General features: G+C 41.1%; 1 protein-coding gene across 1 annotated transcript in view; it reads right to left on the reverse strand.

The window, feature by feature from the left end:
• Nucleotides 1-19,092, reverse strand: part of PARP8 (poly(ADP-ribose) polymerase family member 8) — a 437,603-nt gene that overhangs the window by 93,121 nt on the left and 325,390 nt on the right. The window contains exons 12-14 of the mRNA XM_069748619.1: nt 15,663-16,218; nt 6,879-6,932; nt 4,914-5,009 (exon numbers count right to left, since the gene is read on the reverse strand). Coding sequence (XP_069604720.1) covers nt 4,914-5,009; nt 6,879-6,932; nt 15,663-16,218 — 706 coding nt within the window. The remainder of the gene's footprint in view (nt 1-4,913; nt 5,010-6,878; nt 6,933-15,662; nt 16,219-19,092) is intronic.

The raw sequence follows: 19,092 nt of genomic DNA on the forward strand, positions 1-19,092 counted from the left end.
CAGTGTGTCATCAGTGTTTTTCATGGATGGACAAAGAAATAAATGGCAAAGCTTCTTCTTTCCTTAGCAATGTTAAATACGGATAGCACAAGCATGGCAACATAGATGCCATCTGTATGCTGTACGTGTCTTTTATGGAGGGCTGTGGAGTCGGAGACGGAGCCCATTTTAGTGGAGTCGGAGACGGAGCCCATTTTGGTGGAGTCGGAGACGGAGTTCATTTTGGTGGAGTCGGAGTCGGTATAAAATGGACCGACTCCGACTACAAAAATATTTAATAAATTGGGCACAGTAGTTCAATGCAGTTTGTAGGGAATATTTTTTTCATAAGAATTTGGGAAATATACAAACTTTTTTTATTCTAAAGTTGTATTCCAATAAATATATTTCATGTTCTATCTAAATGGCTTGATTATTGTATCATAATAAAGATTAAAAGTCTGATGTTATCAGTTTACTACAGTAAATTTATCACTTAAACTTAAACATGAGCCATGTATGAGGGAGTCGGAGTCTGAGTTGTGGAGTCGAAGTTGGAGTCGGAGTCATGGGAATTGAGGAGTTGGAGGTTTGGCCTTCTGACTTGTTTGGCCCACATTTATTTATTACTTAATAAAGCATTTTTTACTTTAATATTTTCATCCCAGTAGAAGACTTGATCAATGCTGCTGTGCTGCAAGTGTTACAGTGACCGGCACTAAAAGCAATTCATTGGCTCCAGCAATCACATCAGGGTGATAGAGGGATTATTTACCCCCTGGGTGCCATAGTCAATAGCAACTGTGGTAACAGGTGGTAGAGAAAGGAAAGGGGTTATCTTTCTCCAACCAATTAAATGCCACAGTTGCTGGTGGTTGTGGCATCTGAGGAGTTAAGTGGTCCTCGGTTTTGTTGCAGAGTATCTGTCTCAAAAGATAAAACTGCGCCACATATAATGTATATGGTACTTTTATGCTAACTATTACATGTCAAGACAACCTTGCTCTATATATCCCAGTACAGAATATGGACATAAAGCAGGGTCTCCTACTTAGGACCCCCGTATACCAGAGCCGTGAGCCACAGAAAAAAAAAAAAAAGAGTGTTTGGAGGACTTGGCAATATATAACATAGTTGCCTACAATGCCATGAAAAAGTATTCGTACCCCGTGAACTTTTCAACATTTTTTCACGTTACACCCACAAACTTAATCCCTTAACCCCAGGAGGTATTTTCGTTTTTGCGTTTTCGTTTTTTGCTCCCCTTCTTCCCAGAGCCATAACTTTTTTTTATTTTTTTTCAATATGGAAATGTGAGTTCTTGTTTTTTTGCAGGACGAGTTGTACTTTTGAACAACACCAATGGTTTTACCATATCGTATACTGGAAAACGGGAAAAAAATTCCAAGTGTGGTGAAATTGCAAAAAAAGTGCAATTCCACAATTGTTTTTTTTGTTCTGCTTTTTTACTATGTTCACTAAATGCTAAAACTGACCTGCCATTATGATTCTCCAGGTCATTACTAGTTCACAGACACCAAACATGTCTAGGTTCTATTTTATCTAAGTGGTGAAAAAAAATTCCGTTTGTTAAAAAATGAAATTGCGCCGCTTTCTGATACCCACAGCGTCTCCATTTTTTGTGATCTGGGGTCGGGTGATGACTTGTTTGTGCCATATTGGTGCAGATAAGTTCTTTTGATCGCCCATTATTGCATTTTAATTCAATGTTGCCATGACCAAAAAAACGTAATTCTGGCGTTTTGACTTTTTTTCTTGATACGCCGTGTAGCAACCAGGTTAATTCTTTTTTTATATTGATAGATCGGGCGATTCTGAACGCAGCGATACCAAATATGTGTATGCTTGATTTTTTTTATTGATAGGCAGCATCAATAGTAAAAAGTTGGTCACACAGGGTTAAAGGGAAGGTACCGCGTTTGTAGGTCATTAATAAATCACTGTAATGTAGCATAACATGCTGCTATAAGCAAGTTTGAAATGCATGTGAAACAGATTTCATGTGGTATATGAGTTTAAAGAATGCACTGGGGGCTGACATCTTGGTTTTGCAGCAGTAGGAGGACCCTATCAGTGTCATATTACGGCACCCCATGGACATAGGAGATAATAGACCAGCACGGACCCTATCTGTAACATTGCAGCAGCATTAGCAGTGAGCCGGGCACGCCTCTGTGGGCTGCACAATTCACTGCTGTAGGTGTGACTGGCTGCCATTTTATTATAGCCCTGTGCTATCTGCCGAGCTCCACTTACTCTCTATCGCAGGACAGAAGAAGCCCTCACTGCTCCTCTGTACTCCAGGCAGGCACACATTCTCTGCTCCTCACAAGCTGCCCTGTGTGCTTCTCCTGCTGTGTCTCCCCCTCCCCCTCACACACAGTCCCTGTGATCTCCAGTAAGCTGCACTCACAGCCTGCAGAGAGGGAGGTGACACCTGGAGAGAGAGAGCAGGGCAGCTGACAGGACAGGGATTAAGGTGGGGGAAGGGGGATGGCAAGAATGTTATTCACAAAAAATGCTGCTGAGTCCACTGTGTTCTTCTCCTCTGTAAACAAGCTGTGCCTCTGATGCAGTAACTGCTGGTGACAGCAGGTCACAGGGCAGTCACACACAAAATGGTGCTGCCCTGTGATACTGCTCTTCATTCTTACTGTTGGAGCAGTAACTGCTGACATCACCATTTCCCTCCCCTTTTGGGTGGTCTAATATCCCTGGGGCAGAGCTGCTAAATCTTACTATAGCTGCTTGAGGTCTAAAACGGAAAATGCTCCCCCTAGTGGTAAATATGTATATTTGTAGAAAAATATATAATATTTTTCATATAGAAATGTTTGCAAACAGTGCAAACATTGCATTAATACATTTTAATTACTATTTTAAGCTTAATTTCACAAAAAAACAAAATACAAGAAAACTGGTGGCACCTTCCCTTTAATAGCAGCGTTAATGGACTGCGTTACACCGAGGCATAACACGGTGTAACGCAGCCGTTAACCCTGTTTGAGCGCTGACTGGAGGGGGCACTGACAGAGAGTAGGAAGGGGAGAATTCGCAGCTGGATTGTGCCCGTCGCTGATTGGTCGCGGCCTGCCAGCCGCGACCAATCAGTGGCACGGGATTTCCGTAACAGACAGACAAACAGACGCAAGTGCCCCCTAGACGATTATATATATAGATAAAATGTTACAGTTGGAAGGGACCTAAAGGGTCATCATGTTCAACCACCTGCTCAATGCAGGAGTCACTAAACCATCTCTGACAGATGTCTGTCCAGCCTCTGTATGAAGATTTCCATTGAAGGAGAACTCACCACCTCTCGTGGAAGCCTGTTCAATTTATTTATCACCCTCACGGTCAAAAAGTTTTTTCTAACATCTAATCTGTATCTTCTCCCTTTCAGTTTCATTCCATTACTTCTCATGTTTCCACATGCAAATGAGAATAATGATAATCCCTCTACACTGTGACAGCCCTTCAGATATTTGTAGACAGATATTAACTCTTAACCTTCCTTTTTGCAAAGCTAAACATTCCCAGATCCTTTAACCGTTCTTCGTAGGACATACTTTGTAGTCCGCTCACCATCCTGGTAGCTCTTCTCTGAACTTGATCCAGTTTTTCAATGTCTTTTTTAAAATGTGGTGCCCAGAACTGGGCACAGTATTAAAGATGCGGCCTAACCAAGCAGGAATAAAGGGGGATAATTACTTCACATGATCTAGACTCTATGTTTCTCTTAATACATCCTAGAACTGTGTTTGCCTTTTTTTTTGCTGCTGCATCACACTGTTTACTCATGTGCAGTCTGTAATCTATTAGTATACCAAAGTATTTTTCACACGTGCTGTTGCTTAGTTATATTCCTCCCATTCTGTAGATATAATTTTCATTTTTCTTGCCCAGATGTAGAATCTTGCATTTCTCCCTGTTAACTACCATTCTATTAGTCGATACCCATTTTTCAACCTTATCTAGATCCTTCTGAATCCTTTCTCGATCTTCTCTAGTGTTGGCTATCCCTCCTAGCTTTGCGTCATCTGCAAATTTGATCAGTTTACCTTCAGTTCCCTTATCTAGATCATTTATAAAAATATTGAACAACACTGGAGCCAGGACAGAGCCTAGTGGTACCCCAATCTTACAATTGGATGTGCAACCATTTATTACCACTCTTTGAGTACGATCACGGAGTCAGTTATGAATCCACCTCCCTTGTCAATCACATACTTTGTCATATTTTCAATAAGGATTAGTACTCTCCCTGCTTGGGATGTTTGCAGTTGTGCTATACTCTTCCAATTTTGGATGAATGACTGAACAGTGCTCCATAAGATGTTTATAGCTTGGGCTGTTTTGTATAACCTTACTCTGCTTTACTCTTCTCCACAACTTTATCTCTGACCTGTCTGGTGTGTTCCTTGGTTTTCATGATGTTATTTCGTCCCTAATGTTCTCAAACAAATCTCTGAGGCCTTCACAGAACAGCTGCAGATATACTGAGAATAAATTACACAAAGGTGGACTCAATTTACTAATTATTTGACATCTGCAGGTAATTAGTCACTCAGGATTTTATTTTGGGGCATCAAATTACAGGGTCCTGAATACAAATGCGCTCACAATTTTAAGATTTCTATTTCTAAAATATTTACAAAGCAATGTATTATTTCTTTTACACATCACAATGACTTGCTACTTTGTGTTGGTATATCACACAAAATCTCAATAAAATATCTTAAAGTTTCTGGGTGTAACGTGAAAAAATGTGGAAAAGTCCATGGGCATTTGGCCTCTTAAGCCCTACACCCAGTTTCCCCCAAAACAGCTATTGCAGACAAATGACTGAGCTAAATACTAAACACTAGGCTGCATGCAATGTGTAGTATATCCATAATGTAAAGAGCACTCACCCTCAGCATTGGTCCATTTTGAAATACATGAGGTTCATCACAAACCACACAGTACTCGTTTAGCACAGGTATTCTCTGCTCAGCAAACTCTATTGTCTAAAAGATCAAAAAGGAGATGATGGTGACAACAAATAAGAATTCACAAATATGAAATTAGAGGTTATAAATAATAAAAAATGGATAGTCATTATACATATATGTTTTATACTTTGCAATTATCTACAGATAAAAAACTCACGTCAGCTTTACTGTATAGATTGGGACAGGATGAGCAGAGTCATCATTGTATTATCATAATGTGTCTAATTGAAACTGATTTTTTGGCATTTTGATACTGATGGGCTATTTCCCATAAATTATTCTATCAACCTTAGATCTGGTAGTGGGTTGGGGTGACTGATTTAAGGGGCTAGTAACAGATTTCCTTCCACATACAATTGTGAAATGTTCCATACTTCACACTCTTCGCTAGAACAGTCACACCATGCTGACACTTCCTGAGTTTTGGGACAGAATGGGCCGTCACTATAACACTAATGTAAGGTGGCTCAGTTTTCTGAGTTACTGATATGGAGAGCCTAGCCCAACAATAGACTATCAACATCAACAAGGGCCTTGTGCCACATCTCCTATACTGTTTACCAGGCACACTTCCTTACATTTTCTAGTGCCGTAATTTTCTAGTGGCCCAAATTTATACAATTTTTAGTGGCTGTTCCAGATATTGCAGCTCAGTAGTACTCAGTGATGGAATGTCCCCTTATTTGTCTCCGACACGGATCCATACATTTTGTGGTGGCCCGGCCTGTTGCTGAAGCTTAGTCCCATATCTGGCACAGTCACTACCAAACATACCGGTCAAGATCCCCACAATTTGTAGTAGCTGTGCTTTGCTTAGTATGGAACAATTAAGATTATATGGTCCTCATTACAGTGATACAGACTCATCAATCAACAATCTGGATAACTACTAAGTATCTAAGTCCCAAAGTCTTAAACATTGTGATCAATATGGAAGACTGGGATAGGTCCGTTGTCAATCAGCGATAGTTGGGGGTGTGGAACCGCAGTTCATGAATATTGAGCACTTCAAAACCTCAAATTTTGTCTGCAGATCCACTAGCAAAATATTCATCAGATTTACTATACGCAAATCCTTGACACGTGAAATTAGCTTTAAAGGGGCATTCCCATAATAGAAAGTTATCCCATTAATAGGGTGGTGAAAATGTATTGGTGGATTCCAACTGCTGGGACCCCAGCGATCCTGAGAATCTTACACTGTAAAGCCCCATCGTGAATGAAGCAGAGGTGCCCTACACTCCATTCACTATCTACAGATCTACTGGGGATATCGAGCACTATACGCGGCTTTCTCCAACAGTCCTATGGACAATGAATAGAGCGGAAGCTAAGCATGTGCACCTCCACTCTATTCCAGAGCCCCATTCTCAGGATTGATGGAGAATCTTCAGAAATCAGTATTTTAGCTTATATTTTATGGAGAGAGATGACTTTGGATTTTGGGAATATCGCTTTAAAATTCCAATAAAATAAAGTGGGAGGAATTATCTTGTTTCCTGCGTATGTTGTCTGTCTGATATTGGAACAAGTCTCCTGACGAAGAAAGCAAAACGTGCGTCGGGGCAGCGGGGGACGCCATACACAGACTCCTTATACATGTAAGTGCTTTGATATAACTCTCTATCACCGGATTCCTGTAGGGGAGCAGTATATCCCATATTAGTACATGGTACTTCAGGCTTCACAATATTACTTTCAGTGAGCACATATAGGATTATAATCTGATTTTTATTGGCACCTTATACTGAATCCTCCTTTTGTGGTTCATATAACGTATTCAGTTTTTTGGTGCCCTGTTACACCTCATGCGTTTTGTTGTATAGTTAGGTTCATTGAATAACAGAATATTGTACCGGATTGAATACATGATACTGAACATACCTGCACAAGAAATCCATGCCCCCGCGCTGGAACACTTTTTGCACCATTGGTTGGCTGCAATACAAGATGGATAATAGGCATAGATATTACGTTTTTCAGACTGAAACAAAACTATTCATTTCAATATTAATCTGTGCCTTCATTTATAGCTGAGGTTCATTCCAACATTGCAAGGATGGGATTTTCCAGAATTGATGACCCAAATGATGGGGGTTTTACCCTGATTTAACCCATTATCTACCAATGTCCTTTTTTTGGGACGCCTAATCTTTAGCCTCTAGCAACTAAGATTTTATAATTTTTATAATTAGGTCCAATTTTTTTGTGTTGTGTTTGTAAAATGAATGTTTACAAAATAGGAAATCGTGTCATTGTCATTTTTAATTGAATATTAGGACGCCCTTTTCTGAAACATCAGTACTTGAAAAATTTTTGCAAATTATGTTTCTGATTCATTAGGACCCAAATCATTAAAAATCTGTCATTAAAAAAAAAAATGAAAATTGCTAATTTGGCAAGTAACAGGTTAAGAAAATTGTTAAAAAAAATTGTGACATAACTGACGCGTGAACAAAACCTTCTATTTCTACAGGAAACAAATCTGTCCGCTCTGGGTAGAACATGGGGGTCTTGAGCAGAGGATATCCATATACCCTAATAGAGGGAGGCTATGTCTATCTAGGATATATTTTTTCTATATAGGATGTTGAGGGGTCCATGTGTATATATATATATATATATATATATATATATATATACACACACACACACACCACACACACACACACTTTTCAAGATCAATGATGTGTAATTTATTAAAAAAAATGTAAAAACATCTCGATTTATTCAGTATTGAGTATGAGTGCCACCCTCGGAAATACCATACCAGCAGCAGCGGATCTTGATGATTTGCCCAAGTGCATTCAGTGCGGCAGAACAATCCTCATACTATAACTTCATTGATATCCGTCACGGCTGTATGTGCGGGGATTTCTGTATGCGGTGTTCATAACTCGGTACTGAATAAATCGAGATGTTTTGAAAATATAGTTTCCATTTCTTCATCAGCTAGACTCAATCTCTGGACAGAACACTTGATTCACAACCATAGAAACCACTCACATTAAAAATGATACAATTCACACCCATTTGTGTATAAGAATTTGAGCCCAATCTGATGGGAAAGCATTTTTTTAAATTTCAATATATATTTCCTATAGCATTTTCAAATCACTTCAGGATTCTTTGCGGGTAATCTCAAAACAAACTCTACATAAAATGTTTAGCAAAGCTGGGTTTAATCCAGGGGATCATTGTTTAACAGCATTCCTAGGAACGCTTGTTTCCCAATAATCAGACAGTGTAAACAGGCTACTGAATACCTGAAAAAATGATAGACTTAAAAACGATTATTTTCGTCAGCACATCGTGCTGTGTAAACTGTGCTGTGTAAACTGTGCTACTGATCATCCATGCGCATGGGAAATACGGTCTACCTGCCTAAACATGCTAGTGAACAACTGCTGACTATCAAAAAAGTTGTGGATTGGTGGTGGTTTAATTTCATGAGTGTTTTTTTAATGGTGTAATATTAAAGGGAATCTGTCACCTACTTTTTCGTATATAAGCTAAGGCCAACGCCATCAGGGGCTTATCTTCAGAATTCTGTAATGCTGTAGATAAGCCCCCAATGTAACCTGAAAGATAAAAAAAAAACAGGTTATATTATACTCACCCAGGGGCGGTCCCGCTGTGGTCCGGTCCGATGGAGCGTCGCGGTCCGGGGCCTCCCATCTTCATGTGATGACGTCCTCTTCTTGTCTTCATGCTGCGGCTCCGGCGCAGGCGTACTTTATCTGCCCTGTTGAGGGCAGAGCAAAGTACTGCAGTGCGCAGGCGCTGGGCCTCTCTCACCTTTCCCACAATGCAGTACTTTGCTCTGCCCTCAACAAGGCAGATAAAGTACGCCTGCAACGGAGCGGCGTGAGTATAATCTAACTTGTTTTTCTTATCTCTCAGGATACATTGGGGGCTTATGTACAGCATTACAGAATGTTGTAGATAAGCCCCTAATGGCGGTGGCTGAAGTTTATATACGAAAAAGGAGGTGACAGATTCCCTTTAACTTGCACTTATCCACAGTTGCATACTTCGTTATACTCCAGAGCTGCACTCACTATTCTGCTGGTGGATGGAATCAATGTGTATATATTGTGGAGTACTTTATACTGGAATGATCTTGACTTGTGTCACATATTATACTCCAGAGCTGCACTCACTATTCTAGTGACACATAAAACCACAACAGCTTGAGCTATATTCACACCTATGGTGCACACTCAGTGTATGCAATAGGATTGTTTTTAGATTTAAAAACCTAAACATTAACCAAAAAATATGCCTTTCTGCCATACATGTGGGTACAATAGATCAGGATGTCACAGTGCCAGCTGCCCTTCAATATGCAGTAGCCGTGCACTGACCAACACATAAGTACAGATGGAGCAAGGCTTATCTTAACGCAGATAATGCAGCACTGAGATATCCGGGCATTAAAGAGTGTAATCTGACATGGGTCAGCGGCCTGTGCAACCTCACATTACCTAAATCCTCTTAGCGGAGATAACCTTCAGTGACAAGCTATCAAAATATTTCATTTGTCAAATTAAACTTTGCTACCTCTGTGCACAAAAAAGAAAAAGTTATAACACGGTTTGCAATTTTTCTTTTTTGGGTAAGTAAATAGCAGACTTTTATGATTACAGAAAACATTACAGGGGTTGTCCAGTTTAAAATGCTAAGTCTGCGGTCACTCTGTGTGCACACTGTACACTGAGGATTTTACATTTTTTTCAGTGAAGGCAGGAAGGTCAGGAGTCAACTCCCAGACCAAACCGTCTAACTTTTCTATTTTACAAACGCATAAACAATAACAATGAAGCAATAATCGTATGCGAATGATTCTCATTGCTCTGTGTACAGGTCTGGTGCCAACCTATGTGTGTCTATGGTAACAGACAACCGCTGTGTGCTCCGATCCTGCAGTCACTCGCTCTTCAAACTGTGCACACTTGTTCATAGTATCCTAGTGAGAAGTAGGGGGCAGGTTGAATCAAAGGTTGCGCTGTCAAAGAGGTATGCTGAAATTGGCAGATTTAGTTAAAACTGTAAAATTCCAGACTTAAATAACTACGGTATGTAGGAAAACCAGATAAAGAAGCCAAAGGGAACCGGCACAATCACACACACAAATTCCAACCATAAAGAGTGAGAGGAACAGTAAAATATTGCAGACAAAATATAGTCACCACAGATAGATCCATTCACGACATCTTTGGTCAGCGCTCACTCTATTAAAGGGATTATCCCATATGCAACTTATATCACTTATCTACAGGTTCATTGGTGGACCGCCTCACTTATCCCCAAAGTCCACTGTGTGACTGAAGCTTTACTGAGCATGTGCAATCATTACTCAATTAAATCTCCCTTACTTGTCTATAAGAGTTAAAGGGAATCTGTCAGCAGGTTTTTGCCACCAATTCTGAGAGCAGCATAATGTAGAGACAGAGATCCTGATTCCAGTGATATGTCACCCAGATTCCCTTTAACAGTGTAGTGGTTACACATACTCAGTAAGCCTTCATTCACACAGGGGAGATGTCCATTGACATAATCAGTGGGGTATCATCAGCCAGACCCCCAGTGATAGAATGTTTATTCTGTGGACAGGTGGTATAAGTTGTTTGTGTGATTACCATAAAGGGGTTAGCCCATAAACACATTGCATCATCTTTGGAAACCATAGATGAATTCATCTGAATCTTGAGTCATTTTCATGTCCTAAGTTTTGTGCTGAATAAATAACTAAAGGGGTCGTTCCATGATTATCTATTGGGTTTCCTGTTAGATCAGGCAAAATGGAACAATGACTCCACTGGAATCATCTTAGGACAGAGGTGGGGAATATACTACATAGCTGGGCAATATACCACGTGGCTGGGCAATATACCACGTGGCTGGGCAATATACTACGTGGCTGGGCAATATACTACATAGCTGGGGAATATACTACGTAGCTGCGCAATATACTACGTAGCTGGGCAATATACTACGTAGCTGGGCAATATACTACGTGACTGGGCAATATGCTACGTGGCTGGGCAATATACTACGTGGCTGGGCAATATACTACGTGGCTGGGCAATATACTACGTGACTGGGCAATATGCTACGTGGCTGGGCAATATACTACGTGGCTGGGCAATATACTACGTGGCTGGGCAATATACTACGTGGCTGGGCAATATACTACATAGCTGGGGAATATACTACGTAGCTGCGCAATATACTACGTAGCTGGGCAATATACTACGTGTCTGGGCAATATACTACATGGCTGGGCAATATACTACGTGACTGGGCAATATACTACGTGGCTGGGCAATATACTACGTGACTGGGCAATATACCACGTGGCTGGGCAATATACTACGTGGCTGGGCAATATACTACATAGCTGGGGAATATACTACGTAGCTGCGCAATATACTACGTAGCTGGGCAATATACTACGTGTCTGGGCAATATACTACATGGCTGGGCAATATACTACGTGACTGGGCAATATACTACGTGGCTGGGCAATATACTACGTGACTGGGCAATATACTACGTGGCTGGGCAATATACTACATAGCTGGGGAATATACTACGTAGCTGCGCAATATACTACGTAGCTGGGCAATATACTACGTGTCTGGGCAATATACTACATGGCTGGGCAATATACTACGTGACTGGGCAATATACTACGTGGCTGGGCAATATACTACATGACTGGGCAATATACTACGTGACTGGGCAATATACTACATGGCTGGGCAATATACTACGTAGCTGGGCAATATACTACGTGTCTGGGCAATATACTACGTGGCTGGGCAATATACTACATAGCTGGGGAATATACTACGTGGCTGCGCAATATACTACGTAGCTGGGCAATATACTACGTGGCTGGGCAATATACTACGTGGCTGGGCAATATACTACGTGGCTGGGCAATATACTACGTGGCTGGGCAATATACTACATAGCTGGGCAATATACTACATGACTGGGCAATATACTACGTGGCTGGGCAATATACTACGTAGCTGGGCAATATACTACGTGGCTGGGCAATATACTACGTGGCTGGGCAATATACTACATAGCTGGGCAATATACTACGTGACTGGGCAATATACTACGTGGCTGGGCAATATACTATGTGACTGGGCAATATACTACGTGGCTGGGCAATATACTACGTAGCTGGGCAATATACTACGTGTCTGGGCAATATACTACGTCGCTGGGCAATATACTATGTGACTGGGCAATATACTACGTGGCTGGGCAATATACTACAAGGCTCTGTGCTGTATACTACGTGACTGGGCAATATACTACGTGACTGGGCAATATACTACAAGGCTCTGTGCTGTATACTACGTGACTGGGCAATATACTATGTGACTGGGCAATATACTATGCAGCTGTGCAATATACTACGTGGCTAGGCAATATACTACGTGTCTGTGCTGTATACTACGTGGCTCTGTGCTGTATACTACATCGCTGTGCAATATACTACGTAGCTCGGCAATATACTACGTGACTGGGCAATATACTACGTGGCTGGGCAATATACTACGTGACTGGGCAATATACTACGTGGCTGGGCAATATACTACGTGGCTGGGCAATATACTACATTACTGGGCAATATACTACGTGGCTGGGCAATATACTACGTGACTGGGCAATATACTACGTGGCTGGGCAATATACTACGTAGCTGGGCAATATACTACGTGACTGGGCAATATGCTACGTGGCTGGGCAATATACTACGTGGCTGGGCAATATACTACGTGGCTGGGCAATATACTACGTGACTGGGCAATATGCTACGTGGCTGGGCAATATACTACGTGGCTGGGCAATATACTACGTGGCTGGGCAATATACTACATAGCTGGGGAATATACTACGTGGCTGCGCAATATACTACGTAGCTGGGCAATATACTACGTGGCTGGGCAATATACTACGTGGCTGGGCAATATACTACGTGGCTGGGCAATATACTACGTGGCTGGGCAATATACTACATAGCTGGGCAATATACTACGTGACTGGGCAATATACTACGTGGCTGGGCAATATACTACGTAGCTGGGCAATATACTACATGGCTGGGCAATATACTACGTGGCTGGGCAATATACTACATAGCTGGGCAATATACTACGTGACTGGGCAATATACTACGTGGCTGGGCAATATACTATGTGACTGGGCAATATACTACGTGGCTGGGCAATATACTACGTAGCTGGGCAATATACTACGTGTCTGGGCAATATACTACGTCGCTGGGCAATATACTATGTGACTGGGCAATATACTACGTGGCTGGGCAATATACTACAAGGCTCTGTGCTGTATACTACGTGACTGGGCAATATACTACGTGACTGGGCAATATACTACAAGGCTCTGTGCTGTATACTACGTGACTGGGCAATATACTATGTGACTGGGCAATATACTATGCAGCTGTGCAATATACTACGTGGCTAGGCAATATACTACGTGTCTGTGCTGTATACTACGTGGCTCTGTGCTGTATACTACATCGCTGTGCAATATACTACGTAGCTCGGCAATATACTACGTGACTGGGCAATATACTACGTGGCTGGGCAATATACTACGTGACTGGGCAATATACTACGTGGCTGGGCAATATACTACGTGGCTGGGCAATATACTACATTACTGGGCAATATACTACGTGGCTGGGCAATATACTACGTGACTGGGCAATATACTACGTGGCTGGGCAATATACTACGTAGCTGGGCAATATACTACGTGACTGGGCAATATGCTACGTGGCTGGGCAATATACTACGTGGCTGGGCAATATACTACGTGGCTGGGCAATATACTACGTGACTGGGCAATATGCTACGTGGCTGGGAAATATACTACGTGGCTGGGCAATATACTACGTGGCTGGGCAATATACTACGTGGCTGGGCAATATACTACGTAGCTGGGCAATATACTGCATAGCTGGGCAATATACTATGTGGGCTGTGCAATATACTACGTGGACATGCATATTCTAGAATACCCGATGCGTTAGAATCGGGCCACCATCTAGTGGTCCATAAACAGCTTACAACATAGCAAAGGGATCTCATAGTTATATGTTATCAGTCAGAAGCAAAAAAATTCCAAGCTATTAGATGTATCATAGACACTGTGCAGACAGTCATCAAGAAATGGCTTAAATTTGGCACAACAGTGACTAGAACTGGACGTCCCTCACAAATTAATGAAAACACAAGAAATAAATAGGTCCAAGAAGCTACCAATAGGCCCACAGCAATATTAAAGGAGCTGCAGGATTTTTTGGAAAGTACTTTCTGTGTGTTCGGCATATGACAACAATATCCTTCATATGTCTGGCCTGTGAGGTGGGATGTCAAAACGGAAGACTTTTCTTACAAAAAAAAGACCTAAACTGGCTATGTTTTTATGTAACCTACATCAAATGTGCCAGAAGCATGGGGAAAAAAATACTATGGTCTTATAAGACCAAGGTTGAACTTTTTGGCCATAATTCAAAAAGGAATGTTTTTTTTCAAAGCCAACACTGTGCATCGACAAAAAAAAACATACCCACAGTGAAGCATGGTAGAAGCAGCATTATGATGCCTTAGGGCAGATTTTTGGCAGCTGGATCTGGACCTGTAGTGAAGGTGGAGGGGATTATGAACGGTTCTAAATGTCAGTCAAGTTTGAAAAAAAACCTTTCAGGCTTCTGCTAAAAAGTTATAGATTACTTTTACAGTGTATGACAACAATGCCAAGCACACCTCCAAATCAACAAAAGAATGGCTTCGCTAGAAAAAAAAAATCAAAGTTTTTGCATGGCCCAGCCAGAGCCTAGACCTGAATCCAATTGAAAATCTGTGGGTGACCTGAAGAGGGCGCTGTACACAGGAGATGCCCTTGCAATCCAACAGATTTGGAGCTACTGCAAAGAATATTGGGCAAAAATTGCCAATTCTGGATGTGCCATGCTGATAGGCTCTGATCCTAAAAGACTGAATGCTGTCATAAATTCAAACAGTACTTCCACAAATTATAAGTGGAAGGGTGTGCATATTTATGCAACCACATTATTTTAGCTCTTTATATTTCTTTTTCCACCCAAAAAAATTCTCTGTATTGTTTAATGGATATGTACAGATTATAGGTGCCATTAAAGGTGGGAAGAGTTCTGAAATTATTCTTCTTGTTACAATATCTTTACGTGACAAAAACCTGGCATTTTAATAGGGAAATGTTGACTTTTTATAGACACTGTACCTCTATAGTGCGCTACGCTCAGTTTATTTTTTTGTGCTGGATTGTGGTTTGTGGTCTGGGTGTTGGGACCCCAAACCATCACCCAAACCAAGGGACAAAAGCGCTCAACTTATGCCTTGATGATGAGCAGATCACTATAGAAAGTCTATGCACCAATTTGCTCGCTCTCAAGAATAAGGTGAGTGCTTCTGCCCCTTGGTTCGAGAGATCGTTGGTGGATCCGAGGATCTGGCCCAAGCTATAATATATGAAAATAAATGCTAAATAGTGATGGAAGGTCAGGAGAAAAGCCTGTAGGTAAAGCCTAGCAGTATTCCCTTATGTCACAAACAATGGCGATGTACCCACAGCAGGTTGTGAAGATGCAGCTGGCGTTAATATACCAATCAGCCCTGAGGTAAGAGAGAGCCGCCTGCCCTCTGCGATAGGTTCTTTCAAGAGGTCCATTTTTGATGATTTGGGGGCACTGGAATAAGACTTGCTGAGTAGTTTGTGGTTCTTGAGTCCATCTAATTCTTCCATACGAAGATTACTAGAATAAGACCTGCTTAAAAGTTTATGGGGCTTCAAGGTGCTGTTGTGCTCACATCTGGGGTCCCCAGAACAAGAACGGGTTAAGAGTTTATGCTGCTTCAGTGAAATGCAATCCTCCTGCTTAATGGCGGTGGAGCATTGGCGACTCAAAAGTTTGTGTGGTTTTAAGCCCATTGGTTGCTCAGCCCGAGGATCACTGGAAAGTGAGCGGCCAAAGTTCCTGTGGGATTTTGCGTTACACATGTCTTCAGCCTTCACCGTGCTAGAACAAGTCCTCCTCAGCAGCTTGTGGGTCTTAGAGATGCCATCTGCTTCCGACTTTAGTTTTACTTTACTTTTACCACATCCAGGAGGGGGGTAACTGGGCGACCTTCAGAGGTAAAGGAGAGGAGTCACAAACACATCTCTTATATATTATTATTATTATATATTATATTATTATACCAAAGCAATAACCAGCACCTGTGAGGGACCGAATCCAACACCAACAGCTGCTCACAGGGTCTGTGGTATCTGATAGTGCGCGTTATTAATAATATCAAAGTCACAAGAACAGAAAACGGACAAGTGAGAAAAATGTGCTAGTATTACTTTTTATTCTTTTAGAAATTGCTTCTCATCGCCCATAATTATTCTGCGTCTTGTCTTTTACATTAGGCTTCTATCTATCTAATATCTATCTATCTATTATCTATCTATTATCTATCATCTATTATCTATCATCTATTATCTATCATCTATTATCTATCATCTATTATCTATCATCTATTATCTATCTATCTATCTATCTATTATCATCTATCTAGCTATTAACCTATCTATCTATCTATCTATTATCTATCTATATCTATCTATCTATTATCTATCATCTATCTATCATCTATCTATCTATCTATCTATCTATCTACTAGATGGCAGCCCGATTCTAAAGAATCGGGAGTCTAGAATCCATATATACTTTATTTATTCAAATGTAAGAATAATACAATTAATAAATAATAGTAAGAAAGAACAAAAATAATAGGCAGTATATGGAGAAAACACCAAACAAAAGTTCAAAATTGGTGTGAAAATGTCACTGAACCACTTCACAACTAAATATATATAGTTTTGGTAAATGGTATTATCATTTTTTTGACTAAATTCGGCAGGAGCTTGAAGAGCAACGTCACTGGGCCCGCCTCCACGCAGTAGAAACTTGCTGTGAGGTAAAAATTCAAAAATCACACCAAAATGGCGGGCGGAGTGTGTCACAGTACGGCACGTTTCTGATTGGTCGCTCGCAGCAGGCGGCAACCAATCAGACACTGGACACTGTTGACGTCACTTATCTCCGGACATTTGCTCCGGACATTAGCTCCGGACATTAGCTCCGGACAGGAAGTTGGCACAAATTGCAGGAAGTAGTATTCTAGGCAATTATATATTAGATCTATCTATCTATCTATCTATTATCTATCTATCTATCTATCTATCTATCTATCTATCTATCTATCTATCTATCTATCTATTATCTATCTATTATCATCTATCTATCTATTAATCTATCTATCTATCTATTATCTATCTATCTATCTATTATCTATCTATCTATCTATCTATTATCTATCTATCTATCTATCTATCTATCTATCTATTATCATCTATCTATCTATTAATCTATCTATCTATTATCTATCTATCTATCTATCTATTATCTATCTATCTATCTACCATCTATTAATCTATCTATCTATCTATCTATCTACTAATCTATCTATTATCTATCTATTATCTATCTATCTAGTATCTATCTATCTGTCTATCTATTATCTATCATCTATCTATTTATTATCTATCATCTATCTATTATCTATCATCTACTATATAAATGTCTAAGGGTCGCTTCCGTCTTTCTGTCTGTCCTTCTGTCTGTCACGGATATTCATTGGTCGCGGCCTCTGTCTGTCATGGAATCCAAGTTGCTGATTTGTCTCGCCAGCTGCCTGTCATGGCTGCCGCGACCAATCAGCGACGGCCACAGTCCGATTAGTCCCTCCCCTGCAGCCAGCGCCCGGTGCCCGCTCTATACTCCCCGCAGTCACCGCTCACACAGGGTTAATGCCAGCGATAACGGACCGCGTTATGCTGCGGGTAACTTATTCCAATACCACCGCTATAAACCCTGTGTGACCAAGTTTTTACAATTCATGCTGCCTATGCAGCGTCAAAAGTAAAAATATCTAATGTTAAAAATGATTTAAAAAAATAAATAAAATCATTATATACTCACCTTTCGCGACGCTCTGGTGACCGCTCCATGCAACCGGCAGGTTCCGGTGCCAAGGATGGTATGGGAGAAGGACCTGCCATGACGTCACGGTCATGTGACCGAACTACAAGGGGCCCTCGGAATGTGAGTATATGTTAATTTTTTAACCTGTGACATACGTGGCTTGGCAATATACTACATAGCTGGGCAATATACTACGTGACTGGGCAATATACTACGTGACTGGGCAATATAGTACGTGGCTCTGTGCTGTATACTACGTCGCTGTGCAATATACTACATGGCTCTGTGCTGTATACTACGTCACTGGGCAATATACTATGTCACTGGGCAATATACTACGTCACTGGGCAATATACTACGTCACTGGGCAATATACTACGTCACTGGGCAATATACTACGTCACTGGGCAATATACTATGTCACTGGGCAATATACTATGTCACTGGGCAATATACTACGTCACTGGGCAATATACTACGTCACTGGGCAATATACTACGTGCCTGGGCAATATACTACGTGACTGGGCAATATACTACGTGGCTGGGCAACATACTACGTGGCTGGGCAATATACTATGTGGGCTGTGCAATATACTACGTGACTTGGCAATATACTACGTGGCTGGGCAATATACTACGTGGCTGAGCAATATACTACATGGCTGAGCAATATACTACATGGCTGAGCAATATACTACGTGGCTGGGCAATATACTACGTGGCTGGGCAATATACTACGTGGCTGGGCAATATACTACGTGGCAGGGCAATATACTACGTGACTGGGCAATATACTACGTGACTGCGCAATATACTACATGGCTGGGCAATATACTACGTGGCTGGGCAATATACTACGTGGCTGGGCAATATACTACGTGACTGGGCAATATACTACGTGACTGAGCAATATACTACGTGGTTGGGCAATATACTACATGGCTGGGCAATATACTACGTGACTGGG

This window comes from Ranitomeya imitator, chromosome 1 (assembly GCF_032444005.1).
Source record: "Ranitomeya imitator isolate aRanImi1 chromosome 1, aRanImi1.pri, whole genome shotgun sequence".
Taxonomy (NCBI): Eukaryota; Metazoa; Chordata; class Amphibia; order Anura; family Dendrobatidae; genus Ranitomeya; species Ranitomeya imitator.